Consider the following 27,513-nt stretch of genomic DNA (forward strand, 5'->3'; position numbering starts at 1 on the left):
TTTACTTTATCAGTAAATAGGACATAGAAATTACTTATGAGCTTATCGTTTGTTTCATAAATATATGCCCTGTGGTGATAATCACAGGCTTGTGTGGTCCAGACGTGATTGTTAGCAAACAACATAGTACAGCTGTAATACGGACAGCTGAAAGTTACACATGCGCATACTATAGTATGTGAGTGAGTTCAAATTTATCGTCACATTGGCAATATTTTAGCCATTTCGTCACGAGCACCATCACTATTAGACATAATAGTGAATGGAAAATGGTAAAACTGTCACCGATGGACAGTATAACAACTAGACTATCACAGACAGATATTTTACATCTATTAATGAAATCTAAAACAGTTTACCTATAGAGGACGATACAATAAAAACAGCAAGCCCACACAGGTGGATTAGTGCCATGCTTTGTATCGAATCCATGGCAACATATATTTGATCATGACAACAGATCTTTGATTAGGTTTTCCCAATCTTTTTGTCGCCAACGACATTACCCGGGAAGGTCACCTGAGCCTATGTGGATTAACAGATTTACAGTGAGATTGGTCTGGTGGAGAGGGGTGAAACCATCCTTAGGTTCCTCTGCCACGTGAGAGAATGCGTCCTTGTGAAGAGTATTAGTTTCGGGGTTACAGTATAAGTTTGCAGTATAAATTGATCTGATTTGGTTTTCTCGCTACTTGAGTTACGTTACAAGTCCTACAAAAGCGGTTTTTTATATCGTGCCCTCAGCATCCACTACATCTGGCCAAGTATTCTTTAAATTTGCTGGCTCGTTTCTGTTCCCAAAATGAATACTTGTTATCCCACTTTTCTTGAAATGTAAAATCCTTGTTTGGCTTAAAGACACCGTCTTTTCACAGACTCTGTGATATCGGTTCCAGCGAAACCTTGCACCCTTGCTGTCTCATCACCTTCAGATAATCTCATCATTTCTATCTCATCCTTGGTATCTTCCGATGCGCCATACGCATATGACAGTGAGGTATCAGACAACTGACCGACGTCAATAAAACCACGAATGTGTCCGCTGCACATGCCAGAACGATATCTTTTTCAACCTTTTTTTTCTCAAGGGACTGAATGGGCTCATGCTGACCATAATGGTCAACCAAGTCGTCATGACTCACTCACTCATTCGTTCACTAAAACAGAAGTAGCAACTGCCTGCACATCTTTATTCACTTCATTCATTTAATAACTGTTCTTCAACTCTTCAGTTTACAGGCGTGCGCGTCTATGCCTAGTACCATGGATCTGATTACCAGTTCCGTCATAACTGAATATGATCCTTCCATGTTCATTGCAAACTTATGGCATCTGCATCACTTCACATCTGCATCACTGTTATATCAAACAGGCAAGACCAGAAACTGTAGTTGAAATACGTTCAAGATGCAAAACAGATCCCGTTCAGTCCTTCCTATAAAGCATAATTTATCTCAGGGGTTATGCATACGTTGATCGCCCTTACACGGTAGTTATTTAAATTTACTCGGTGATGCCTTTGCTCGTGCAGATTGTATTTAAGTAACGACTGTAATGAGGTTGGGAAATAGTTTACACCAAGAACGCATACTATTTAATGGGCGTGTAATGCATTAGGCATGGCGGAGATTATCAAAATAAGTACAATTTTACTGTTTTTGAATTGAAATAATTGCCCTTTGTCAGTTAATCAGCTATACTAATAAAACACGTCCAGGAAAATGGACACAACTTTCCTCAGTGGTTTAACCGTTGTTATAAAGCCTGGTACCAGGGGCATTTAGGTGTTTCCAGTCATCAAGTTAATCATTTCAACAGTATAGTGTGGATATCAGATACCAACATCGTTTTGTGAAGGGCAATGACTTCTTCTCTTTTTTCCATTTGACGACCTCAATTCCTTTAAAGGTGGTAAATCTGAAATAAAATGTTTGAGGAATATAAGTCTGCACGTGAACGAAGACGAAAACATATCAAACAATGAGCTTCGAAAGCTGTAAATGTTATGTGACATCCTAGCTAACTAGGGAAGGACTGAGTATTGTTTAAGACGCTTTTAGCAATATTCCAGCAACATCATTTCCGGGGGGACATAAAATATCCCAAGGGGACTGAACCCGAACGCTTTACACTAAACTAACCCACGGCACTAGTACTGAAGTGCTCAGATCTTTAAATATATTGTGTGTGTGTGTCCTCAAGGCGGTACGCTGTCTGAGTTAATGCCGAATTGTCTGTTGCACAGTGCATTGTTGTTCGTGCCAAGCCACTCATATACAAAGTGGCTGTTACGCTGGTTTAAACTTTGTTTGTAGAGCTATCTTGTCATATCAGGCTATCTCGTTACAGTTCAAAGATATACAGTTCAAAGCGGCAGTAATTAACCTAACTCACTCATGTTTCATCTTACACAGCGATACATACCACTGCTTGTTTGCAGCGACCATTCTTCAGATAATGTCTGGCGAGACCGCAAAAGAAGAGACTGAGATTTATAGCCAGCATGACACCGAACACTGCGGCTAGGAAGAGCAGTGTAGGTTCCTTGTTCTGCTCCTCTGGAAAGGGAGAAGTCGCCAAACATGATAACATCTGTGGAGTACTACAGGGATTGCGGCGGATGACGCCGTCTAAGTGAAGTCAACGATTTTGAACGCTCCAAGGTACTTCGAGTCACCCGTACTTCGGAAAGTCACGATGTTATGCATGTGCAGTTTGTCTACAATGAAACTGATAATTAAGCAGTTAACACTATGTTCTCAGTCAGCATCGTGTTATTCATACTTCGGGACAAACACGTTTCCAAAATGTGGCCCAAAGGGCTCAGCAAAATGATAGCCTATTTAACGTTCTCATTATCTAAAAACAAATCCAGTTATGCATTCTTCGAGACAGCTGATAGGACAATATAAGAGACGAAGTATCATCAAAATCACAAGAAGAGCAAACTGAAATGACTGATAAACAGGGCATTCTATGGGATACGTTTATATGATATAGTCAATACGCCTTTCAAAGAAGCATGCGAACTACATAGTCGTGATTGACCTGTGATTTAAGAGAGCTTGTTTTGACACGTTCAGGTATTACTCTCTGCACCAAGATCGCTTATCGACGGCTTTTGTTGCGAGCCAAGGTGCATTACTGTGTCAACTCACCTTCAGCATGTTGAGTCAGCTTCAGACATGCAGTGGCATGAGGCTGAGTAGGAACTCCCGTAATGCTAACGGTGGTGTGAACTGTGCTTGGCTCTTCCTCCGTCAAATCTACAAAATTTGATAAAAGGAGATATTGAGACATGCAAAGTTTCACATCTATCAGATTTCTATCAGAATTTCACGGATCTACCAAAGTTGTACCCCAATCGCGTTAGTGGCTTCTTGCGACAAGCATGAGTTTTTTAAGGCCATTTCTAGCCCGGATATTCTCGGGTCCACCGAAGTGGTAACCATCTGATACCCGGATTCCCTCCTGATGAAACTGGGATACAGGACAAAGGAACTTAAACCTATACGCTTCAAAAACAGTAGGGGAACTGTACTTTCGAATTCAACGAACGATTCTCGAAATTGGGAGATATATGGGATTGAATCAATATTGATACAATAATGATAGATGTTTTGAGAATACATCACCACATGGATTTCATTCAAAGCAAAGTTGTTCGTTCAGTTATCTCCCTTGCTAGGTGACTGGAGTATGACATGAAAATTTCAGGTTTACAATTTTCAGTCAGTAGTGTGTGATTTGACCTTGAAAACCCTGACCATGTACAGATGCAAGAAAATTATCGGAAACAAATTGTCTACAATGATTTATCGATCTGCCTGAATAACGTCGAGATTCATAATGACACCCCATGCACGGGTTGGAGTCTCCCACGTTGTGCACGTGCTTTCCATGCATTGTGTTTGCGTGTGGTGATAACGTGAAATGATGATACATACACAACATGAATGTCATTGTAACGGTCTATGGGTTTTCGTTCTACCAGACTTCAAAGTTCAGGTTCCCCTACTTTTCTTGAAGAGTATATTTCACTCAGCATCCCGTAATGACACCCCAACTCCAAAGTGATGCTCCCATGTCCCCTTTGCCTATCACGCCTGTTGCAAACATGAAACACATTTTCATTTCCAACGAACAATACTTACTTGAACAGTAGAGATGACAGTCAATGTGGATATTGGCCGTACCACAGACATCCTGCTTCTGACTACACGGTTCGCAGTGATGCACATCCTCAGAGCAGTACTCCACTCCGACGACACATAAGTCTCCATAGCAACCAAGTGTGTCTGATGGGGCAGCCAAACTGTTTTCAAACATAAACTCCAGAACAACAAACACAACAAGTTTCATTCCGACAGAACAAGGGCACGAATCATTACGGTCTTGGATAGTGATATTGATGCCTTACGTGATGTCTTTGATGACCGAGGGCTCGGGTAGAACATTTAGGACTTGACTGACCGAAGGCTCATGTAGAACATTTAGGACTTAGATGACCGCAGACCATGTAGAACATTTAGGATTTGGCTCACTGAAGGCTCATGTAGAACATTTAGGACTTGACTGACCTAAGGCTCATGTGGAAAACAAGAGTCTAATCATAGGTCATAAGTAACAAAAATGCTGTCTTTGTCTCCTCGTTAACGTGGTTAGACTGATAAGGTGAGAAAATGAACGGTGCACAGTACTCCTGAAATAAACATGTCTCCAGGCTTATAGATGGACAAGCTCAATATATCAGTGTGCTTGTATCAATGCACGTTCATAGACACTATTCCACATTTTGTTTAAATAATTACGTTTCTTCATTCAGACACACGGAATATTTGAATGGGAGACCCTTTTTATTGCTGAGTAGTCACAATTACAGCTGCAGTGCATACAAATGGGCGTATGACTGTTGTGTGAGTAACACAACCACCATGCGGTGGCAAGTGTTGAAGACCCATTGAAGACAGTGACAGATAAAGAATATGCCTGCATACTTGTGTAACACTCTTCTCTCCATGGTGATGGGTGATTGTGTGTGATATCAGAGCGGGTATTACATGTAGTTATGTAGTCATTACTACTGACCATGGTGCCGTTGTACAAAGTGATCCTAGTGCTAAAGTGATCGTACCTCCCATACCTTAACATAGACTTACGACTGGTGTAGCGCTAAGTTGACTTTGTGCAGCGAGGGCCCACTTGCACAAAACGATCTTAGCAATATGATGACCGTATGGAAGAAAGTCGTAGAGGCAAATATCGCTTGTGCCAGTGGACCGGGGATGTGGTTCTACGGATCAGCTTACAGATACGACTGTCATGTGCGTGCGTGCGTGCGTGCGTGCGTGCGTGCGTGCGTGCGTGCGTGCGTGCGTGCGTGCGTGCGTGCGTGCGTGCGTGTGTTAGAAGGTTGCACTTTATTGACAATCTGAGCTTAAACTGTTGAGGGGTTCATTTTGGGTGTTGCTTTAACTAGGTGGAGTGGGAATACAAAGCAAATTTTCTGTTATCATCATTGTGATGTTTGTCGTCGGGATTAACACTTTAATATTGGAATTGAGGTCTGACAAGACAATCGTATAGTACGCTGTGAATGAGTTGTTGCCCTCCTCATTGTTTTGCACTGCTGCCCCAGGTGATAATGTTTCTCAGCATTATAGTACCCTAGGTAGTTTGGCAAATGTGATACTTTCATTGCGTGCAATGATACCCTCAATGCTAGCGTGCTCAATGCAATATCAGCCTGTAAAAACCAGATGAATACATTTTAATAGTACCAATTTACTTGCATTTAGATCTGTTTACAACCAATAATAAACTTTATGATAGTATCAACATAGCGCAAATTGCTCTGAGAACCTCAGACAAAGACAAGCTGTGTTTGTAGCACTCGTTTGAACTGAGTTCGGATATGGCATGGCTGTTGTTGGTGAGACTGTTCCACAATATGGTTCCCGCCTTGGGAAAAGATCTGTCACTCTGTAAGTGTGTTCAAATATAATACCAACCTGCATGTAGGGAACGTAAGTAGAATACTGCCCTTTTAGACCTGTGTGAATGTAATATTATCTACATGTCAGTGTGTACAAACATAGCACACACCCTAGATAATCACCCTAGATATTAGTGGTATACACAAAATAACACAGGACGTCGTTAAGCACTATTGTCGTACATGGAAGGACCCCCACCCAACCTTACCTGATCCCAGATCTACCCCACACCCCTCGGATGTGAGCACAGATCCTTCAAAATGTCCGACTGAGTCTAGATACCGAGGTTCGTCCTCGGCGTAGACAGCCGCCCTGGTGTGAGTTGACTATATGTTATGCACTTCCCTGTAGGGCTTTAAGTACACCGGATCTAATTGCTATTTTATCTGCCTTCCACTTTAACACGCGCCAGGTACATGTAGTGCATGTAGTGGCGTACTTCCTCCACTTTATCACACACTTAACACGAGGTCCGCATGTCATCAGCATTGTGTTATAGTTACATATCGTATATGTCTTCAGCAGCTCATGCATATGGTCATACTTCTTGCTGACGTTAGTCACCTTCGTGGCCTAGTATATAAAGCGTTTGGCCGGTGAGCGAAAGTTCAAGTTCGAGCCTCGTCAAACAAAAAAATGTTACAAAAATAGTTCTTTTTGTCTCATTGCCTGGTGCTCGCCATTGAAGGAACGTGATATGAATAGATCTATATTTATGCACATATCATGAATTACATGAGCAACGTGTATCAATTTATTTCATACGTTGAAAGTGAATGTGTAATATGTGTTCAATCAAATAATCGAGCTTTATATGTTTATTCATGTTTCAATTGAATAACTTCGGTGTATCTTAGGGGGGTCAGATATGTTGTTAATTCCACCATTTCAATCAAATTGCTGCCTCAGCAACTGTGTTAATTGTGTTGTTATTCTATTTTCTTTGGTGCATTTCGAATATGAAATGTGTTACTTCCTGCTTGACAACAGTGCAAGAATATGTCATCAATAGAATTTGTCACTATCATCATATTTCCATTATTTCCTCTCACCGGTACATATGTGTATAAATCTGAAGAATATCCCCCACCCTCATGTTGAACTGTGCATATTGTTAAATGCGTTATAAAAAATATGTTTGATTATATCGTTACTCCTACCTACACGTGCTACCTTCATTGAGAATGTGTATAAGAAATATCATAAAATGCATTAGCGTGTTGAACTGTTACCCTGTAGGGCTTCCGTACATTGAATTCGACTCAGATATTCCAGAATCGTATCTTGATAGTCTGACCATGAAATATGTCTAAGAGGTCTAAGACGCTTATCCTGGTAGTCTTAATTCTTGGAATATGTGTCAGAAGTTCCAGAGGCTTATGCTGGTAGTCCTACCACCTGGCTTATGTCTCAGGGGTTCCAGAGGCTTCTGTTGGTAGCCCTATTCCCTGGAATATGTCTCAGAGGTTCCAGGGGCGAATGCTGGTAGTCTTACCACCTGGCATATGTCTCAGAGGTTACAGAGCCGTATGCTGGTACTCTTATTCCCTGGAATATGTCTCAGAGGTTCCAGAGGCTTATGCTGGTAGCCTTACCACCTGACATATGTCTCAGAGGTTCCGGAGGCTTATGCTGGTAGTCTTACCACCTCACATATGTCTCAGAGGTTCCAGAGGCTCATGCTGGTAGTCTTATTCCCTGGAATATCTCTCAGAGGTCCCAGAGGCTTATGCTGGTAGTCTTACCACCTGGCATATGTCTGAGAGGTTCCAGAGGCTTATGCTGGTAGTCTTATTCCCTGGAATATCTCTCAGAGGTTCCAGAGGCTTATGCTGGTAGTCTTACCACCTGGCATATGTCTCAGAGGTTCCAGAGGCTTATGCTGGTAGTCTTACCACCTGGCATATGTCTCAGAGGTTCCAGAGGCTTATGCTGGTAGTCTTACCACCTGTCATATGTCTAAGAGATTCCCGAGGCTTATGCTGGTAGTCGTATCACCTGGCATATGTGTCAGAGGTTCCAGGGGCGTAGGCTGGTAGCCTTATTCCCTTGAAAATGTCTCAGAGGTTCCAGAGGCTTAACCTGGTAGGCTTACCACCTGACTTATATCTCAGAGGTTACAGATGCTTATGCTGGTAGTCTTATTCCCTGGAATATGTCTCAGAGGCTCCAGAGGCTTATGCTGGTAGTCTTATTCCCTGGAATGTGTCTCAGAGGTTCCGGAGGCTTATGCTGGTAGTCTTACCACCTGGCATATGTCTCAGAGGTTCCAGAGGCAGAAGACTACCAGCACAAGCCTCTGGAACCTCTGAGACATATGACACGTGGTAAGACTACCAGCATAACCCTCTGGAACCTCTTAAACATATGTCATGTGGAAAGACTACCAGCATATACCTCTTGAACCTCTGAGACATATTCCAGGGAAGAAGACTACCTAGCCCTATTACCTGGAATATGTCTCAGAGGTTCCAGAGGTTTATGCTGGTAGATTTACCACCTGGCAAATGTCTACGAGGTTCCAGGGGCTTATGCTGATAGCCTTATTCCCTGGAATATTTCTCAGAACTTCCAGAGGCTCATGCTGGTAGTCTTACCACCTGACCTATGTCTCAGAGGTTCCAGAGGCTTATGCTATTAGTCCTGGTCCATGGAATATGTATGAGAAGTTCCAGAGGCCTATGCTGGTAGCCTTATTCCCTAGAATTTTTCTCAGAGGTCCCAGAGGCTTATGCTGGTAGTCTTACCACTTGGCATATGTCTCAGAGGTTCCAGGGGCTTATGCTGGTTGCCTTATTCCCTGGAATATGTCTCAGAGGTTCCAGGATCTCATGCTGGTAGTCTTACCACGTGGCAAATGTCTCAGAGTTTCCAGAGCAGTATGCTGGTAGTCTTACCACATGGCACATGTTTCAGAGGTTCCTGGGGCTTATGTTGGTAAGTCGTACCACGTGGCATATGTCTCAGAGGTACCAGAGGCTTTTGCAGGTCGTATTATCACGTGTAATAATTATGTCTAAGGTATTCATTATAATCGTACCACCTGTGATATGTTGCAGAGGTTCCAGAAGCTAAGACTGATAGTCAGGGTCTAAGACTGGTCCACTTGTGGAGTGGCAGCGCACTCTGACGGCGGTCATCGGTACACACGCTCATAGACACTGGTTTACAGAGTGTCCTCATACAGGTGTAATATTGTTGAACGTGTTGTCCTCTTGCTTTAACTAACGTCATTAGTTGTAAGACGTACGCCGTAAATGGGACGCGAATGAACGCACTGACGACACCAAGAGTTAAAATTCGAAACAGAGCTGTGATCTGAATTTTGCTTCGATTTTATTTTCAAAGAGAAAATAGGAATATTTACAATAAAGTCTAGTTGGGGAAGAAGCGTTTCTTCTTGATAAGTGGGAATAAGAATAACACACATAAATTGCCGCCTTGGGGCATATAAGACTCTTACGACGTAGGTTTAAATCCCCAAATGCCCTTTCTATGCAACAAGTACATATATTCATGCCTACATGAAGATATACAGAATTCTCCCATTCTCATTACGAAATAGAAACCCAGTTCAGTGATTATGGAAATCACTAACTTTGTGACGTTATAAGGCAAAATACCGCTATTCCTGACCGGAACCATTGTGATGTACACTTTTAAGCTATAAGTCAGATAATGCATCCTTCGTGGAACGCATAGAAAGATCTAAATGATTGTTCTAGGGATAGCGTCATAACTGTAACGATAAACTGAGTTCATAAATTCGAACTGATTAGGTTTAAATATTCACAAAACAAAACTCCACCTTGTCATCTTTCAGGATAGTTAAACACGAGCCGTAATCACTGTGACGTACCACCAACACGTATCTGCTCCTCTGGAAAACAGACCACGAAAAGAAACAAAGACTTCATGAGATTCGCCACCTACGTCTGAGATTGCTTCCACCGCAACCTGCGCCATTACTTATAAATGCCCCAGTCTTATCCTCATTCTCATCCTCATCCACAGGAATAACTAAAGGTTCAGTGTTAGGATTATCTGCCGTCACGCTTACATATAATCTCCGTTAACATGCAGAATGACACTGAATATATTCAACATTCAACGCTGGATAGAATGTCACATGGTGCTCAGGTGTCCATACAACAGAAACTATCAAACTATATCGTGGGACATACTCATACGTATTTCATCTTAAAGAAACTGGCCATTTGATGTATTGGTGACTATGTGAAAGGAGGACATTTGTATGGACTTTCGTTGCAAAAGAAACTGTGATTTAAGTTATATTGAAAAACCTTACACCAGTATGGGGACAGTATCCTGGTTACACAACATAACCGTATCCTGGATGAAGTGGAAGTAAAAAGATGTGAAAGTTACTGTCCGGAAACAAAACTGCCCTTTCAGATGAAATCCCAGCCGCCACCTTTCCCAGGGATGATGAATGATGGGCCCCGTGTTACCAAGGGTTCTCAGATCAAATCCCATGGCATGATCATGATCTCTGCTTATGCAAAAAAAATGATTCAGTGCAGTACATATCCTCTTATTTCCATCTCGTCGGCAGCATCTCAACAAGCATGCTCACTGTTTAAATACGTCTTGTATTCTGGCGGTGCATTCCCGTTGTTGCTGTTCATGCTGCCTATGCAAGATGACTGCATTTTGGTCTTGCTGCACTGAAGATGTTGGTGTCCTCAGAAGTAGCAACATGAGACTTCGTGCCAATGGTTACATAGTCTCCTGAAACTTGCAACAGGGGACAAAGTTGACCCGGCAATTGGTGTAGCATCTCCTTCTCTGGAACTGTAAACACAGAAATTCGGATTTTACACATGACAGTGTGATAAACATTAACAGTCACACTCTTGAACCCTATTTCTATACGTAAATACTACCTATAGATGCATTTTATGGTCAAACTACTTTCATGTTATGATTAATGTATAATGGGGTCAATGATAACGCTGAAATGTGCTATCTTTAACAGTGATGAACACTTACAGTGTTTCTTTCTAACCAAGTCACCATACTTCCGTTCGTCTTGATGCTTGTCGTTTCTAACCAGCGTCCATGCCTCGCGGCAAACTAAGGCAATACCAGCCAATTTGTGATCAGCTAGTGATATTTTACCAAATCTTTTCAGAGGAACCTAACTCGGCATTTAATTTGTTCATTAATAACACCAGATGAAATGATGCAACTACAGGGTTCATTGAGGGTCCAGACCACCGCCATATAGCTGCAATATTGCTAGGTGCGGCGTAAAATCAAACTCACTCACTCACTTCATTGAGGCATTGCAGTTGACATGAAGAAACCGTAAAGTTATTGAAGATCTGAATATGAAACTGCTTACTATACGCCAATTCAAAGAACTTTGAAGCATGAACCATTTCTCTGTTCACCGAAGGCAACCTTTCTGAAGTATATACATTTGACGATTCTGTGACGGTAAAGTAAATCCAGCAAGGCTTGTTCTACCTACCAGGTGGGAGCGGAGATTCACCGTCATTAGGATTATCCTCTTTCTGGGAGCATCTGGAACACAGGACGCCGGTGAGGGTGATCACCACTAACCCCAACACACCACAAGCTGAGCCCACGCCGATGAGGGAGGCCTTCAACCACTCATTCTGTTTGACAACATCTGTAACGGTTCATTGTCTTTTGTTCATGTCAATCCAATCATGATAAAAACACAAAATAGCACCCTATCATGAAATGGCTGTCACGATCTTAAAACGTATATGCAACGTTGTCCAAAATGAACGCTGTAAAAGCGATTCGTTATGACGACGTTGTTCAGACGTTGTCGACAACGACACAACGTTACTGCAACGTTGGCCAGGCATATTTTCTCATTAAGGATAACAAATGACAATAATAGTGTTAACACCGAATTAGATCTCACTTTTCCAGTCGGTATGGAAGTGAAACAGAATATGTAGATATTCAGTGTATAATAAATACTGTTTACAAAAATTGTTTTTAGCATTCGTGTGTGAAAATCAATTTACCTTCATGCTCAGACTTGCCTCTTTTAGTTTCACTGTCAAAAAACACTGGAGATTTTCCTGATTCTTTCAGTTGATACAGCTTCGTGTTCAATTTTGTGACCTTCATATTCAATTTGGCTGATGTTTCTTGCTCACTATGTAGTTCTGTTTTCGCCTCTGAAAGCGCCTTGTCTTTCTCCCTTATCATTTCTTCCAGTGCAATTCCTTTAGAAACACAATACGTTTCATTAAAAGTATAGTGATTGGGTGAGTTTATGTTTACGCCACACTCAGCAATATTCCAGCAATATGGCTGCGGTATGTAAATAAGCCATTGGGGACCAAACAATCCAGTGATCAACAGCATGAGCGATCTATGCAATTGAAACCGATGACATGTGGCAACCAAGTCAGCGACACTGACCACAGTATCCAGAGAGACACATCTTACGACAACCATAGTCGCCTTTTGTGGCAAGCAAGGGTTGCCGAAGACCTATTCTACCCCGGATCTTCTGGATATTACAAGATTTATTTCATTTTCATATGTGTCAAATGATTTAATGAGTTTAATGCATTATTTTCTTTATCTGCAAAAGCTCAGGGACCATCTCTTTCATTGACAACTGACCAGTACCCAGGAATAAACCATATTTGATCATTACATTTCAAATGTTTTGAAGCATCTGAAAGTACATTTTCAAACAAACTTACAAAAACAATTTAACTGCCTGCAGATTTTACCTACGGTTGCAATAGCTGTCGCACTCTCGCGAGAGTTCATTTGTGTTGCAAAGGTGGGCTACATCAGCGCAGTGATAACATCGTTGTCTCTCCTCCACACAGTACTGCTCTCCACGACGACAAAAGTCCTTGTAACACTTGAAGTAGTTGGTGTCGACAGCAACACCCACGCGTAGAGTAATGATAACCCACAGAACGATGTCCTTAGTAAACATTGTCTCTACAACAGATCAACGTGACTGAATCCCTCCAACTGACTGGTGACAATGATTAAAGTAGATGTAAAATACCAATAAATGTGAGCTGATTTTATATTATATGCATTTAAATGTGTGCAGATCAAAATTGAGTAGCATTAATATCCTTAGTAAACATTGTCTCTACAACAGATCAACGTGACTGAATCCCTCCAACTGACTGGTGACAATGATTAAAGAAGATGTAAAATACCAATAAATGTGAGCTGATTTTATATTATATGCATTTAAATGTGTGCAGATCAAAGCTGAGTAGCATTAATATCCTTAGTAAACATTGTCTCTACAACAGATCAACGTGACTGAATCCCTCCAACTGACCGGTGACAATGATTAAAGAAGATGTAAAATACCAATAAATGTGAGCTGATTTTATATTATATGCATTTAAATGTGTGCAGATCAAAATTGAGTAGCATTAATATCCTTAGTAAACATTGTCTCTACAACAGATCAACGTGACTGAATCCCTCCAACTAACTGGTGACAATGATTAAAGAAGATGTAAAATACCAATAAATGTGTGTATTGCTGTTCAGCTGTGATCGCATTTAGAAAATCATAATGTCAGTACAAACGTATTCATGCAATATTATGCATAAAGTATCATCATAGCAAAGTATCTCGTACATACATATAGCAACACCACTGGAAAAATAATAATTGTTATTGCATACTTCAAATTTCGAGTAACGATTATACATATCGTCATAATGTCGCCTGAATCTAGAAGAATATATTAGGCATACCACTCCACTTTTGACAGGAACAATTTCATCTTAAACCTTTCCATGACGCATAGAGGTGATTTTATATTATATGCATTTAAAGGTGTGCAGATCAAAACTGAGTAGCATTCATATGCATGACATCTCGCCCAGGATGGAATTGATACACAATACCCCTTTGAGTCTCCTGCGCACTCACTTCTCACAAAACACCTTGCATGCAGTTGACATAACCTACCACAAAGTCAGTTGACAACCTCCAGCAAGAATTTCAGACTGGCCAAGCACCTGGCGTACTCTACATTATATTCTATGTTTACATCAGTTACCATGTATTGCGTCACTCTAAAAATAGCATGGCATTTTGGACTCTTCCATCTCATGCGCATTTGTACGATCAGTGATTCAGCGGTTGAAAGTGATGAGGTATATTTTGATCTGGTAGATTTTGTCCACAGCACAAGTATTATATTAATGTTTGAGGGTTATACGGTGATATATAACTTACTGGCAATATCTTACAAACGTTCGATTTGTCTAATACATTGTCTTTGAAGCGATATGAGATAAATTTAACTACACCTCATCTTTGACGGTGGTGGTTTTCCAGGATATTTTTAGCCTTGACGAATCTTTCATTGTAAAGATGTATTAGTGCATATAACGACTGTTTAGCATGTGTCCGTCCTGGGCCTTTACGTCATGCCCAACGTAAAGATATTTCTAAACTGAAGATATATGTATCATCATAACATATCCGCGGTGTTCATAATCACTCCTGGTCTGAAGGAGATATTTCTTGAATACATTGCCGGCAAGAAGGCCTTGAATGTGGTAAGACAGTGAAGTAGTCTAGTGGTTAAAGTGTTCGCTCGCCGGACGGGTTCCATTCGCCACATAGGTACATTGTGTGAAGCCTTTTTTGTATCCACCACCGTGAATACGGCTACAAACAACTGACTCGCTCATTTGATGTTAAACCCCCAATTCACAACACTTTCTGTTTTCAAATATCCATGTCTTTGATTGCTAAGACAGACCTTTCCGTAAGTACAGTGTTTGTCAGCCCCTCTGATATAGCATGAACAACTGCAAATTAAAATCCCGATGATATCAGTTCATGTTTCTGGTAGTAAGTAAAATGCCTAAATAGCCACAATTGGCAATGGGAGTTTTCCTGGTGATCTTAGGTTCGAATCTCACGACGCCATTATAGTCAGAGTTTGTGTCCGACAAAGTTATGCTCTTGGTGAACTTATCGATTACCTTAATCTGAGTGAGTGAGGGAGAAAGGGGCGGGGGTTAACAAATAATAACATTAGCAGTAAAATACACATCAACCTAGTTGGCAAATTGTGGATTAACTAAAACATTGTCGTGTAAAGGTGAAGTTTGTTCGACTCATTCAATGTATAGGCAAGACCATTTAAAGGAAAATGCATCTGCTGTACACAAAGCGTTTCCTTCATGCAGAACACTATGACGGGTTTCAGTTAAAAAGGATGGTTTAAGTCAGCAGCTGATTGCATCATCTGGGCTACACGAGATGAATAATCACAGACCGCCGCAATACAGCCCTCATCTTCAAATGAAGTATTTTGGTGTTATTTAACTATTCTTAATCTTTCGTTCTCAGTGTTTAAAAAAACAGAACTGTGATATAGCATCATGTCCATAGTCATGGAAGAAGCGAAGCCATTTCTGTTCCCGACAGCAGGTATTAATTCTAGGTATATGTTCATGTTGTTAATGTGTTTTATGTTAGCAAGAGGTTTGCATTGAACTGCTTTATTACACTTTTCACGACGTTTTAGATTTAGTGGACATTTGAGATTATGCAAAATGAAGAAGTTGACGACAGTTTTTTTGCGATTATAAATAATGGTTATACATTGCCAACTAGACAAGATAGGGAATGGATGTTCTCGATTGGCCTTGATTAGATGATGGTAATCTGTAGGGCTGCATGACCTTAATCTCTTTTGATTGTTGGACTTAGTTGATGTCCATTGCCTCAAAGAGTGTCATTCTTGTAGTCTGACATGTTGACAACAAGGATGTGGATGCTGTTCCAATTTAAAGTACAGTGGGATTCGGTTGGGTATGGGTGTGAAAGGAGATGGCACGTTTGGAGTCTTTCTTCTGCACAGATGCCTGATATGCCTTCTCGCATCCTTGAAATCAGAAGAGATGACTCACATGAAAACGAATAAAACGTTGTTGCATCTTTTCATACTTGATGAAAGTCAAACTTGATTTATTTGAAACCATCGAAAATGTAACTATAAAGCCGAAGGAAATTAACAAATAATAACATGATCAGTAAAATCACAGAGACTTCTGGACCTTATTCAATATGTAATGAACTTGACACAGACATGGGCACATAATTAGAGCTTTTAACATCATGGAATGTACAAACTGAAAAGAAAAGGCAATAACCCTGTGACTTTATGTACGTGCCGCAACACAACCTCATGCTTCCAGGTGTCTGGTCCGCCTTATTACAGCCATATAAGCATGCATGGCACACATGTAACGTTAATAGCATCCATGCAAAGGTATAATCAGAGCGAAACAGGTCACCTTCATACAATTAAAACATGCATGTATGACAATCTCTGATCACTAAATGGCATTTAAGATCAAACATAACTGTAACTTATAACTTTGGCTCATAAAAATATACATACAATTTGTTGCTTGTTATTGTCACGTAGTATATATAAACATTCATTCTCAGAAAAAACACGTGCACAAGAGTACATGAAGTCTTCACGAACAAGAACAATGGTAAAACAAGGTACGTCAAAGGCTGATTTACTCTGTACAGTCAGGACTAGGATGCCAACATAGGCAGACCATGTGAACGTGGTTAACGTCTCCGATGGGTTGTTCTTGTTGGACACGTGGTTAGCTTAGTCTTGTAGGGCGCACCAAGTACTGGAGAAGAGATTCTTCCATTTTACATGCTTGCAACCCGATGTCGTATATTCGAATCCAGGATCAGCCAGACCATCAGTGGCACCTGGTTCCATCACAGTGGTCGTGTATGTGGTTTGGGTCGCCTGCTCTCACAATATCAATACCATAAACTGACTGAAACACCGGAGAACGGCATAATCTTTCACTGCACGTGACTTTGTCATGATATAGGTGACAGTAAACCAACTTCACTCTCATGCAATAGTCTACCGAATCATCCAACATTGTCTATTTAATTGAAATTACGCAACCAGGGACTACCTCTATCACCATAATGATGTCCACAGATTCAAAGTTCCAAGAATCACTTGTTTTAGCCTCTGTTGTCGGTGATCAGAATTTGATTCAACGGATCAGTGGGGTCTTTGTTACCTGAATAACTGTCAGTGGGTTGAATATTTTTTAGAACTGAGGGTGTTCTCTCATTTTCTCTTTGGTTAATGTCGTTTTTGTCTGTCACGGTTATGTCTATGATGTCCTCCTTCGCTTCAATACGTGACTGGTAAACTGGCGGCGGAGTGCTGTTGATGTCGTTGTCGATGGTTTTGTCAGGTGACTGAACTTCGAGTCTCGATACAGTGAAGTCACCATTGATGGTAAAGCCAGGACAGTTGTTGGATCTGTCCATCAAAGGGACGAGATCGGAACCCTTGGCTTCTTTAATCTCCCCTGTGAATATATCAGGTTCGTGTGTATGCGAGGAGAAAGGAGTTTTAAAAACCAACAGCTACACAAGGCTATATCATTTAGACACTAAATTCAGAACAAACAAGACCTAGTTTTGTGTCCTTAATAGCATGCGTTAAGAATTCCTCGTAACCGATATTTTCCCGAAAGCATTAAGCGTTTTGGAAATTATGCATTTACTTTCTGATAATGTCCAGAGTAATGCGAATTCACTGACCACATTTTATCTCAACAAAATATGTAACTGAAATAGAAAGTGATTACCCAGATGTATTTCAAAGATGTAAGATTATCAGACTAGAAAAACCTACTCTATATTTTCTGAAGATTAATATATTTCTTCAAAAGTATTGTTTCACATGATGTTTTACATTAATTTTTGCAAAAGAAATTAATCCAATTTCATTTGTATTAAACCTTTCTCTATGCTCTGACAAGGGTTCAGTATACCGAGTATTTCTGCCTACCTTGTTGAGTTATGTCGATTAAGCGTGAATGACCCTTGTCCCGACAATAGAGGCAACATAGAGCACCAGCCAAAAGGATGACAATAAACCCAAGAGTGCCAGTCACTGTGCATACGATGAAGAAGTTGTTCCTGCTCTGCTTTAGTTGTTTCACCACCTCTGTAACAAGCAGATATCAAAGAAAAATTACACGAAGCGTTGTTAGATGTTACACTATGTTTGCAATGTAGTATTAAGAGTTGATTAAACTCAGTTTGAATCCTAAGTGTTGAAATCAACTTTTTTCAGCCTGAATGGTTGTTTTGACTTGACTATCATAACCGAAGATTTTTGGCGTTCATATGTTATCAGTTGTTATCTGGTTCGTTGAATGATCGAGATTGAGAAATGACTCAGGATATGTATTTTTGAAACACAAGAAACCACTATGACTGTCACCACGGCTACCCACAGTAATAGAATTCAACTATCTCACCTTTGTGTTCTGTTTTCAGGTTTTCACCTTTGGTAACATCAGCGTTCAGATTCTTGTTTAAATTTGTAAGTCTACTTATGCTACTCGTCAGATCTTTTAATGTCTGTTTCAGATCAGCGTTCTTTTGTTGTTCGTATTGGAGGTCTGCCTGCCTGTCTGCCAACTCCGCGCTTTTATTGGCTTCAAGTTCCACCAACGCTTGTAGCTGAACCCCTGAAAAAGATCACATTGTTGTATAACAGAGACGGTAATATCGTTGTAATCTAAAGATGTGACCCTTCGTGGAATGTATTTATCCGTTATCCGTTATTGTATGTATGTACGTACGGTAGCAATAGCTGTCACAGTCTCGCGTGAGTTCGGTTGTATTGCACAGGTGAGCTGAGTCTGCGCAGTGGTAACAACGTTGTCTCTCCTCGACGCAATACTGTTCTCCTCGTTTACAGAGGTCAAGGTGACACCGGAAGTAGTTCTGGTTCAAAGGTGCTCCGAAAGCTGCGCTGACACACAGCAGTACTACCAATACGTGCTCATGTACCATCGTCTCTGTAACAAGGAAAAGTGGATTTAGATTCATCATATATATACATAATACTGACATATTTTGAGAAATCATATTTATAACGTACGATAAAATGACAAAATTGATTTGAATCTGATGTTTCAACAAGGGACAATGTGGCAAATTTAAATTTGATATAGTTATTTCACACGTTACTATTCTTAGTCAAAGCGACTGTCTGATTCCCGTCCCATTCTTACAGCGCGTCCAAAGAACGCCCGTGATATTGCTGGAATGTTTCTAACACCCTTCGTAAAACTAAACTCACTCATTTACAAGAAAAACGCAACTCCGCAGGTTACGAGGACTAACCTTCCTCGTCGGGTCATGGACATTCACTCATTCATCTAATGCAGTCTTCAACACTATCTATATTTACAAAAAAATCTAACCTACGCTTTTATGGTTAACAACAAATGGCTTACATGGTAATCCATTGTGTAAGAAAATATATGCAAAACTGCGTAAGTGTGTAGTCACACAAGTGTAGCAAATCGTGTAACACAGTAGTAAAGAAACATGTCAGACACAGATAACGTAATCGATAACCAGCTGTACTGTAGGTCAACAAAGACACAGTTTGCGTGTGGCTCGATCGAGGCATAAAATAACATCGACTCATTACAGGTATCCCAATCACATTTTTAAAACAAAAGCCTACTCAGGTCAAATTATCACTGTCTACATCTCTGCAAACACGATATATACATACCTGTGCATAAATCAGTGTTTGCACTGGCATCCCATGTCGTTTCACATCAACTGTTTATTGTGCAGTTTAACTTTTCTTTACATATTTAGGGTTGTCATTTGTATATGTGTAGTTATTAATAGATCGGTAATTTCTCTTTGACACAATAGACAGTTGACGTGGCATTACTTATAGACAGAATGCCGTTTTGTTGTGGTAATCCAATTTAAGCTTCGCGTCATATATATTTCCATATTTTTTCACCATTTCTTTGTTGTCCTTAAATAAACACGTACAGGAAAACCCAGAACTTGTGAGGAACGTACTAAACTATGGTTGCTTCAACAGACGTGTGTAGTTTCTCTGAAAGGAAACACAATACAACTGTATATTCTATACACGCTTCTCACGATTTTCAGTTTTATGACATGATGTGTAATACTACACATGCATTTCTTAGGATATACAGCCGTAAGCAGTGTAATGGTTAAATTATCGTTACTACCAGTGAAAGGAACCTAATCGATGGATACACCATGAATACTTTGTTTGCTGCAGACGTTTTACCACTCTTGCGAGGGTTGCCAGTTGTGGGAGTGTCTGAGGCGTGTTTTGACGTACACGTTGATCGAGTTCGTGAGCCCAGTGGATGTTCTATCTGGTTTAGATCTGTGGTTCGGAAAGGTCACGGCAAGGCACTGACGTTACAAATGGCCGGGTAGCGGGCCGTGACGCATACTGTATATGAAGTGTCCTACCCGAAGCTTGACTGGATGAATAAGTGGTGAATCTAACATAAATGGACCTAGGATATTCACTACCACTATAAATTGGTATGCACATTGCCCTCTGTAAATCAACTGTTATAATATTTTCTAATACGATGCAATGAATGTCAGTGTGCTGTAACACAAATAGTATGGATGCAAATGTCCCCACAAGAGCTTCTGTTTTATTAATGCGTGAGTGCGTGCGCGCGTGCGTTCGTATTCATGTACATGTATGACGGTTTCTCCGCCACCACGCCTCACGATTTCTCACTCCCAAATTCCCCTATACAAATGTCGGCGGCTTTGCCAGGGTAGGCTGTATTGTGAAAGTAAACACTTTGTTTGACAAGATGGATTATGCAATAAATTTAACATAAAACCGCTTACTATGTGTAGTGTAGCATTACACTGATTTTCGGTGATCTTTACATTCAATGTTTACACGCGTCTGCCCTTTGTTCAGGTAAAGAAATCCATTTTGTCGGAGGGATCCGTGAGGATTTTCTCGGAAGTTTCTTAAGAGACGTTTGTGAGTAACATCGTTACTGATATCTCTAATGTACTCCTTGATGCTGCTCGGTCTACTTTTGGTATCAACCGTAATCATGACCATGTCTCAAGTAAAGTTTTGAAACGGCGTTCGAAAGACATATATGTGTATAGACCCCACCCTAGTACTATATAAAAGGATCCGTTGGTTAAACAAGCCCCTGTGGTTAAACATAACAACAACAAAAATAAACCACGGTTTAACTAGGAATGTAAAATCATGCGAAATCGCGTCTATAAAACAAAACGCATTTTAAAGTAAAATGGGTCCATACTAAATAAAATCAAATATAAACTTGTATCCAAATCGTACAAAAATGTCTGGATAAACATATTAAACAATGTTAGGAGTAATATAAGGAGTATTTTACGTCACAATAAAATGTATGCTCCAAAGGATTGTTGGAAAACTTTGAATGATGGTGAGAATAGTGAACAAGTAAAACAACCTGATCTGGACACTTTTTTTCAATTTTTCAAATAATTAAATGATCGGAATGTACATAAGCCATCACAAGACTTTGTTAGCCCAAACCCTATTGAGTCAAATATTCTTAATTCAGATGACACCCGTGATGAAATCATTTCATCAGTTAAAAATCTAAAACGAAATAAAGCTCCAGGAACTGATTTTATAGAAAACGGTTTCTTTAAATATGCTCTCGAGGTGTTACTTCCCATACTAACTAAAGTCTTTTACGTAATACGGCCTCTGGATCTATACCAGAGGATTGGCTAATGTGAATGATTAAACCGTTGTAGAAGAAGAAAGGTGATACCTTAGACCCAAACTCATACCGACCCATTACTATTCTCAGTTGCTTCTGCAAGCTGCTCACGAGTATTTCAAATGTTAGGCTAACATTTGTGGAATCTGAAAATATCATAATACCCGTTCAAGCGGTTTTCGGGGAAAAAATTCAACCATGGATAATATTTTCGTAATGTCATAATTATTCGGCCTTCTCAAAAATGCCAAACAAAAACTATATTGTGTATTTATTGACTTTTCTAAAGCATTTGCTTCTGTTTAGAGAGTTGGTTTATGGAATAAAATGCTCGTTAACGGAGTGTCAGGTAGGTTCCTTGAACTTACTGAAAACAAAGCTATTAAATCTACCACACTTCTCAACAAGAAGATCTCATTTTTTCCCAAGTAACTCTGGTGTGAGACTTTGTTGTTCGCCTTTTTAATAAATGATCTTGAATCATATTTAGTAAATAGTGGGTGTCAGGGTGTAAAATTACAGTACGTTTCAGATTTCTGTGTAGCTCTTTGGCTTCAAATTGTGATACTATTATACACTGATGATACAGTCCGGTTCAGCGATGATCCTTATGATCTTCAAAAATCTCTCAGTGCAATTTATTATTACTGTAATGAATGGGAGCTATCTGCCTATTTAAGTCGTTGTTTTTGGTAGTGGTCCTGCAAAGTCATCTCAGTTACAACTTTACTATGATGAGGTGTATCTTGATGTCGTAGACACTCATTGTTACCTTGGTATTTTCCTTCATCGCAATAGAAGATTTATTCACGCAATTAAGACACTTGTATCTGTGGGTACAAAGGCCATGTTTTCTCTTCTTAAAACATCCCTTAATATAAACTAACCACTCGACATCGCTCTTTCAGCTTTCGATGTAATGATTGAACCAATTTGCTTATATGGATGTGAAGTTTGAGGGTTCGAAAACGTCAGCTTAATTGAAGGAATACATATAACTTTTGTGAAGCTTGCTGCAGGCCTTCGAAATTCAACTCCAGATGATATGATATACACAGAATTTGATCGATACCCGATGTATATCAAATTAAACAAAAGACTTTTACGTTTTTGGCACAAAATGCTAACAAACACCCGCCAGGCCAAACTATCATATAACATCTATTCTCTTATGCTACAAGCTCGTTCTGAAATCAGTATATTTCCATGGATTGGGTTTGTATGAAAGACACTAAATGACTGTGGTTTTATATTGGAAATATTTGATAATCCATTTCTCTGTACAACTAAGTTTCTCTCCTATAAGATCCTCAAAGACCATTTTTACAGAAATGGCATACCTCCATGATAAAGAGTTCAAATTCGTCTTGTTATCGTAGACTAAAAAGCAATATTGAATTTGAGAGATATCTCTTTCTGCCAATTTCACCATTTTAAGATTTAGAACAAGTAACCATCACCTCCCTATAGAAGTTGGCCGTTGGGCAAATGTTCCTAGAGAATATCGTCTGTGCTCTTTATGTAATTCTCATGCAATGGGAGATGAATTTCATTATCTGTTCAAGTGTGATGCTTTATTACAGTATAGACAAAACTATTTACCTTCGTACCTGAATTCAGTATCCCTGTGAAAAGTCGTCAAACTGTTCTCCTCTAAAAAACGCGCAATCTTAAAAATCTTCCTGTGTACATTAATGTAATATTTAAGTCTACAAAGATACCTTAACTTTTGGTTCTTTTCGCTTTTTATCTGCCGTCTTATCATGTTTATGAGTGAATGAGTTTAGTTTTACGCCGCACTCAGCGATATTCCAGCTATACGGCGGTTGCCTGAATCAGAATATCCAGTGATCAACAACATTAGCATCGATCTTTGTGAACGGATGGCATGTGTCAACCAAGACAGCGAGCCTGACAACCCGATCCCGTAAGTCGCCTCTTAAGACAAGCATAGTCGCCTTTCATGGCAAGCATGGGTTGCTGAAGGCCTATTCTACCCCGGGACCTTCACGGGTCTTGTCATGTATATACTTATATAGGCATACATTTATTTTTTATTGTCATGTACCAACGTTGGTGATGTTTATGAGTAATAAATTGAAACTGAACTGAACTGAATGTCACCAGACTAATTTATATTCAAACAGACATGAATAATCCCCTTATTGTTGTTTGTGTGAAAGGGGCACAGTGGGAGTTCACCTTCAAAATAAACATGACACTGGCACGTACAATCGATATATATATATATCCCATGTTCTCCGCTCGGCTGACAAACAGCATTCAAGTCCCAAGGCAAGCAGTATACAGCCGTCAATGATGCCAGTGGAAAGAATTTTCGTTCTCTTAGTGCTTTGCTTTAGCGACTGTGTTGGTAAGTATGTGAAATCCTCTGCGACACTCACTTTAGTATCACCAACAGTTCATATAGCAGATCTACGTGCAAGTGGGAATGCAAAATATCTGAAATGTCAATTGATGTCTAGATGAATGTTTCGACATTGCATGGAATACATAAGTCGTTTCGTTTATAGGGTAGTATAAAAAGAATCTGGAACAACAGATCTGGCAATTCACCACAAATGTACAATTCTGTGACTAAAAATCAGTCGAAAATCAGAAAAAAATATCAAAATATATTGCCTCCTCAAACTATTCACATTTACAATCCTAAATGTGTAGGAATTTAACGAACTTATAAGTTCAAAATTTGAAAATTTGAATAAATCATTTTAGCTATGTGTTTGTCCTGGCCATTTGGAATTCTAAATTTAGATAGAAATCATTATCACACTTCCAGAATATTGGACAAATCGAAAAACCAGTGTTCCTTGTTATGGTCATGTTTATACAATAGGAGCATTTGTTTTACTGTGTAGATTTCATGAAAAGGGACATCAGTGCTGGAAGAATTATATATGTGAACAGAATATCTGTATTACCTCCCATCAACTAACTTGCATTAAATACAGTCATACAAAGTAAATAAAACTGAAATTATTCTTTCTTGGCCAGACGAGTGTATAGTGTTATGGAGGAGTCTGCAATGTTTCAAAACTTTAACATTCTGGGATCAACCTTGATGTGCCGTATATACATTATAGTGATAAGTCCGTGGAAGCGTTGACGGTTTGTATGGCATGTCTGCAAAGTGTACCCAAACGTGTGATTTGCATAAAGTGACGCATACAACAGTTCCAATCGGTCTGTTAAAATACGCGCAGGTAAGAAACGCTCTTTAATTTTGGTAATGCATTATAACACACATGTAATATGACACACTTCAGCTCTGGCCAGTTCCTCCTCGTGTTTAACGAATGGATGTCGGCATGGAAACGGAGGACTAAAATGCCAGTCATGCTACATTGGTTGTTATGGAGCAAACTGCACCATCCCATGTAATGGCAACTGTCACACAGACGGGTGTAACAGAATCACTGGGGAATGTTTCACATGCAAGCCAGGGTATTTCGGACGGGACTGCAGTGTGGGCTGTCCGAGGAGGTGTTCGAGCATCACAACGATAACTGCTCTCTGTGACCGTCATACTGGTGCTTGTTCGGGAGTCTGTGACGGAAGAGTGACTGGTGTACACTGCAAGAATCAAGTCTGCAACATAGAGACCGGCCGATGTATCCTTGGCTGCCAAGAAACTTGGACAGGAGAGTACTGCAACAGAACATGTGATAACTGCCTCAGCACAAGATGCAGCTGGACCGGATTTTGTCTTGATGGCTGCAAAGCGGGTTACTATGGAAACGTGTGTGACAAAATGTGCCCTCGATGTTGGATCACTGGCTGTGACAGACGAACAGGTATATGTGAACAGTGCAGTCCAGGTTATCGAGGAAAACACTGCAACCAAAACTGTTCTGAAAATTGCTACAAAGGCAGAGATGGACACAAACACTGTGATCGTTATACGGGTAAATGTCTGGAGGGTTGTGAAGTAGGATGGCACGGTCATCGTTGCGCCACACGGTGCAGCACCTCATGCAACTCGTCTCGTTGTTACAGCCATGATGGTACCTGTGTAGATGGCTGTAAACCTAGTTGGCACGGCAAACACTGTCGGACCCCATGCAGTACAACGTGCAAGGAATCACTGTGTGCCAGTCAAGATGGTTCGTGTACCCACGGCTGTGTAAAGGGTTACTATGGAAAGCACTGCCACAGGGAATGTACTAATTGTACAAATGATGAATGTGATCAGTATGGGAAATGTAGACATTGTCCACACGGATGGAGTGGAGAGAATTGCGGACTCAGGTGTCCCATCGGCTGCCACACATGTGATGATGATGGCGTCTGTGTGTCTGGCAGTTTGATCAAGAGAGTGTTGGATCCAGCCGTCGAATCGCAGGCTAAAGGCCATATCCACGCATCATCAGGTTCAAGCGGCTCTCACGCCCCACATATTTTTGTGTCTGTGTCTATTGCCTATGCGTTCAAATCTGGTGTTATTAGATGTAATTAGTTATTCATGTTAACTGGCCCGAGAACAATGTCTAGTATTCAATACCAGCTGATGTGATAACCTAATTATCTATTTTAACCAGTTAACTTAATTTTCCTTATGCATAATATTCAAAGAGCTATCGTTTACATAATCTTCTGTTATATATTTTTTTCACAATCAAATGCAGTTTTTCCTTATCTATGATATTCAAAGATTTATTGTTTACATATTATAATGTTATATCAGATGCAGTTTCCTTTTTTTTGACATTCAGAGACGTATTATATACAGGTTCCAGAATAAACGTGTTTACACGATCGCATACAGTTTTCGTTTCTTTGATAGTTACAGACATTTACAGATTGATATACATTTACAGATTACCATACGTATTTCTTAGTTATAAATTATACCAAACCGAGACGAAATTTGCCTACCCGTGCAAACGTGTGACACTTAGCTCGTGTACCGGGGGACATACATGTACATGAACAGCTATGGAATCAATGTACAGTTCAGACACTGGTTTCTAGACCTGGTTTTAAGACTGGCTGGTGGTCCCCTTTGCAGCACATCATCAACACAGAGGTTACCTACTATCATGTAAGCTTGTGTATAGCTCTTTCTTGCATCAGTCAGCTTTCACTTCCAGTTCTCTGGCACCACTTCACGCTCCCTTTTACGTATAAATTAACTCCAAGGGGACGTGGTTTCACTGTGGTGTGTTCCTTACCTATGACATTCAAAGAGTTATTTGTGTAGAAGCAGTGAAAAGTATGATGATATCCCGTGCACGTCGACTGTGAAAAGAAGATTCAGCTAAAAGGGTTTTTCCTGGATTTCAAAGACAGAGATTTTGTGAAAAGAGCAAGAAAAGTGTTAAAGGGAAAACCTTATTCGCTGAGTGAGGATTTCCCACGAGAAATACGAGAAGCCAGAGAAAACATGAAAGACCACTGACACAAGCAAGAAGACAAGACAAGGGAGACAAGCCAATTGTGCCTGTTCTGCGAGACTGTTCCCCGTTAGCGAAATGGTCGAGAAGAGCCTGTTCTGGAGTCAGAATCTGGGGCACTGACAGCTGTAGCCTTAAGTATACACGATGATTTGCGAATCAAGTTACATACCAAGACTTTCGTGTATGCTGTAGATAAGCATCACATTGCTCTCTTATCGGAAACCTAGGGCAACGAACATCTAAATACTTACGAGAGCTGATCAAAAAGTAATTTCTAGACTGGTGACACCAGTGATCTTAGGAGTGTTGTTGGACAGTGTTCTTCATCAGCATTTCCTGTTATTTCTATTCAAATAGATCAACTAGTTCGAAAGCAACAGGTCCTTTGCAGATTATTTCAAGGATTTACTGAATCCAGGTAGTGTTCCTAGGAGATGCTGTGCTCGGAA

At 40.2% G+C, this 27,513-nt stretch overlaps 4 protein-coding genes across 4 annotated transcripts; 1 reads left to right on the plus strand and 3 right to left on the minus strand.

Moving 5' to 3' along the window:
• Window positions 1-1,176: 1,176 nt before the first annotated feature.
• Window positions 1,177-6,315, minus strand: LOC137274380 (uncharacterized). The gene is made up of 4 exons (XM_067807535.1): window positions 4,155-6,315; window positions 3,159-3,266; window positions 2,425-2,558; window positions 1,177-1,917 (listed from the first exon to the last, which is right to left on the minus strand). The coding sequence occupies exons 1-4, from the start codon at window positions 4,360-4,362 to the stop codon at window positions 1,903-1,905; spliced, it is 465 nt and encodes a 154-aa protein (XP_067663636.1). The 5' UTR covers window positions 4,363-6,315; the 3' UTR covers window positions 1,177-1,902.
• A 2,974-nt stretch (window positions 6,316-9,289) lies between these two features.
• Window positions 9,290-14,038, minus strand: LOC137274383 (uncharacterized). Its single transcript, XM_067807540.1, has 5 exons — window positions 13,972-14,038; window positions 12,753-12,968; window positions 12,026-12,229; window positions 11,494-11,655; window positions 9,290-10,811 (listed from the first exon to the last, which is right to left on the minus strand). The coding sequence occupies exons 2-5, from the start codon at window positions 12,961-12,963 to the stop codon at window positions 10,651-10,653; spliced, it is 738 nt and encodes a 245-aa protein (XP_067663641.1). The 5' UTR covers window positions 12,964-12,968; window positions 13,972-14,038; the 3' UTR covers window positions 9,290-10,650.
• A 1,911-nt stretch (window positions 14,039-15,949) lies between these two features.
• Window positions 15,950-19,717, minus strand: LOC137272898 (uncharacterized). The gene is made up of 5 exons (XM_067805318.1): window positions 19,622-19,717; window positions 18,675-18,893; window positions 18,348-18,560; window positions 17,873-18,031; window positions 15,950-17,387 (listed from the first exon to the last, which is right to left on the minus strand). The coding sequence occupies exons 2-5, from the start codon at window positions 18,886-18,888 to the stop codon at window positions 17,032-17,034; spliced, it is 942 nt and encodes a 313-aa protein (XP_067661419.1). The 5' UTR covers window positions 18,889-18,893; window positions 19,622-19,717; the 3' UTR covers window positions 15,950-17,031.
• A 2,257-nt stretch (window positions 19,718-21,974) lies between these two features.
• On the plus strand, window positions 21,975-26,124 carry LOC137272028 (scavenger receptor class F member 2-like). The gene is made up of 2 exons (XM_067804401.1): window positions 21,975-21,996; window positions 24,935-26,124. The coding sequence occupies exons 1-2, from the start codon at window positions 21,975-21,977 to the stop codon at window positions 26,122-26,124; spliced, it is 1,212 nt and encodes a 403-aa protein (XP_067660502.1).
• The last annotated feature ends 1,389 nt before the right edge of the window (window positions 26,125-27,513 follow it).

Source organism: Haliotis asinina, chromosome 2, assembly GCF_037392515.1.
Source record: "Haliotis asinina isolate JCU_RB_2024 chromosome 2, JCU_Hal_asi_v2, whole genome shotgun sequence".
NCBI classification, from domain to species: domain Eukaryota; kingdom Metazoa; phylum Mollusca; class Gastropoda; order Lepetellida; family Haliotidae; genus Haliotis; species Haliotis asinina.

Bases quoted from the DNA above. Each gene is read 5' to 3' on its own strand.
- LOC137274380 (XM_067807535.1), bottom strand. From the start codon at position 4,362: ATGAAACTTGTTGTGTTTGTTGTTCTGGAGTTTATGTTTGAAAACAGT. The intron at 3,267-4,154 runs GTAAGTATTGTT...CAAATTTTGTAG, and splicing joins CTGTCATCTCTACTGTTCAA to ATTTGACGGAGGAAGAGCCA. The intron at 2,559-3,158 runs GTGAGTTGACAC...CTCCCTTTCCAG, and splicing joins GCTGACTCAACATGCTGAAG to AGGAGCAGAACAAGGAACCT.
- LOC137272898 (XM_067805318.1), bottom strand. From the start codon at position 18,888: ATGGTACATGAGCACGTATTGGTAGTACTGCTGTGTGTCAGCGCAGCT. The intron at 18,032-18,347 runs GTGAGATAGTTG...TGCTTGTTACAG, and splicing joins CCTGAAAACAGAACACAAAG to AGGTGGTGAAACAACTAAAG. The intron at 17,388-17,872 runs GTAGGCAGAAAT...ATATATTCACAG, and splicing joins AATCGACATAACTCAACAAG to GGGAGATTAAAGAAGCCAAG.
- LOC137274383 (XM_067807540.1), bottom strand. From the start codon at position 12,963: ATGTTTACTAAGGACATCGTTCTGTGGGTTATCATTACTCTACGCGTG. The intron at 12,230-12,752 runs GTAGGTAAAATC...GTGTTTCTAAAG, and splicing joins GTGCGACAGCTATTGCAACC to GAATTGCACTGGAAGAAATG. The intron at 10,812-11,493 runs GTAGGTAGAACA...CTGTGTTTACAG, and splicing joins TGAATCTCCGCTCCCACCTG to TTCCAGAGAAGGAGATGCTA.
- LOC137272028 (XM_067804401.1), top strand. From the start codon at position 21,975: ATGCTCGTTAACGGAGTGTCAG. The intron at 21,997-24,934 runs GTAGGTTCCTTG...GACACACTTCAG, and splicing joins GCTCGTTAACGGAGTGTCAG to CTCTGGCCAGTTCCTCCTCG.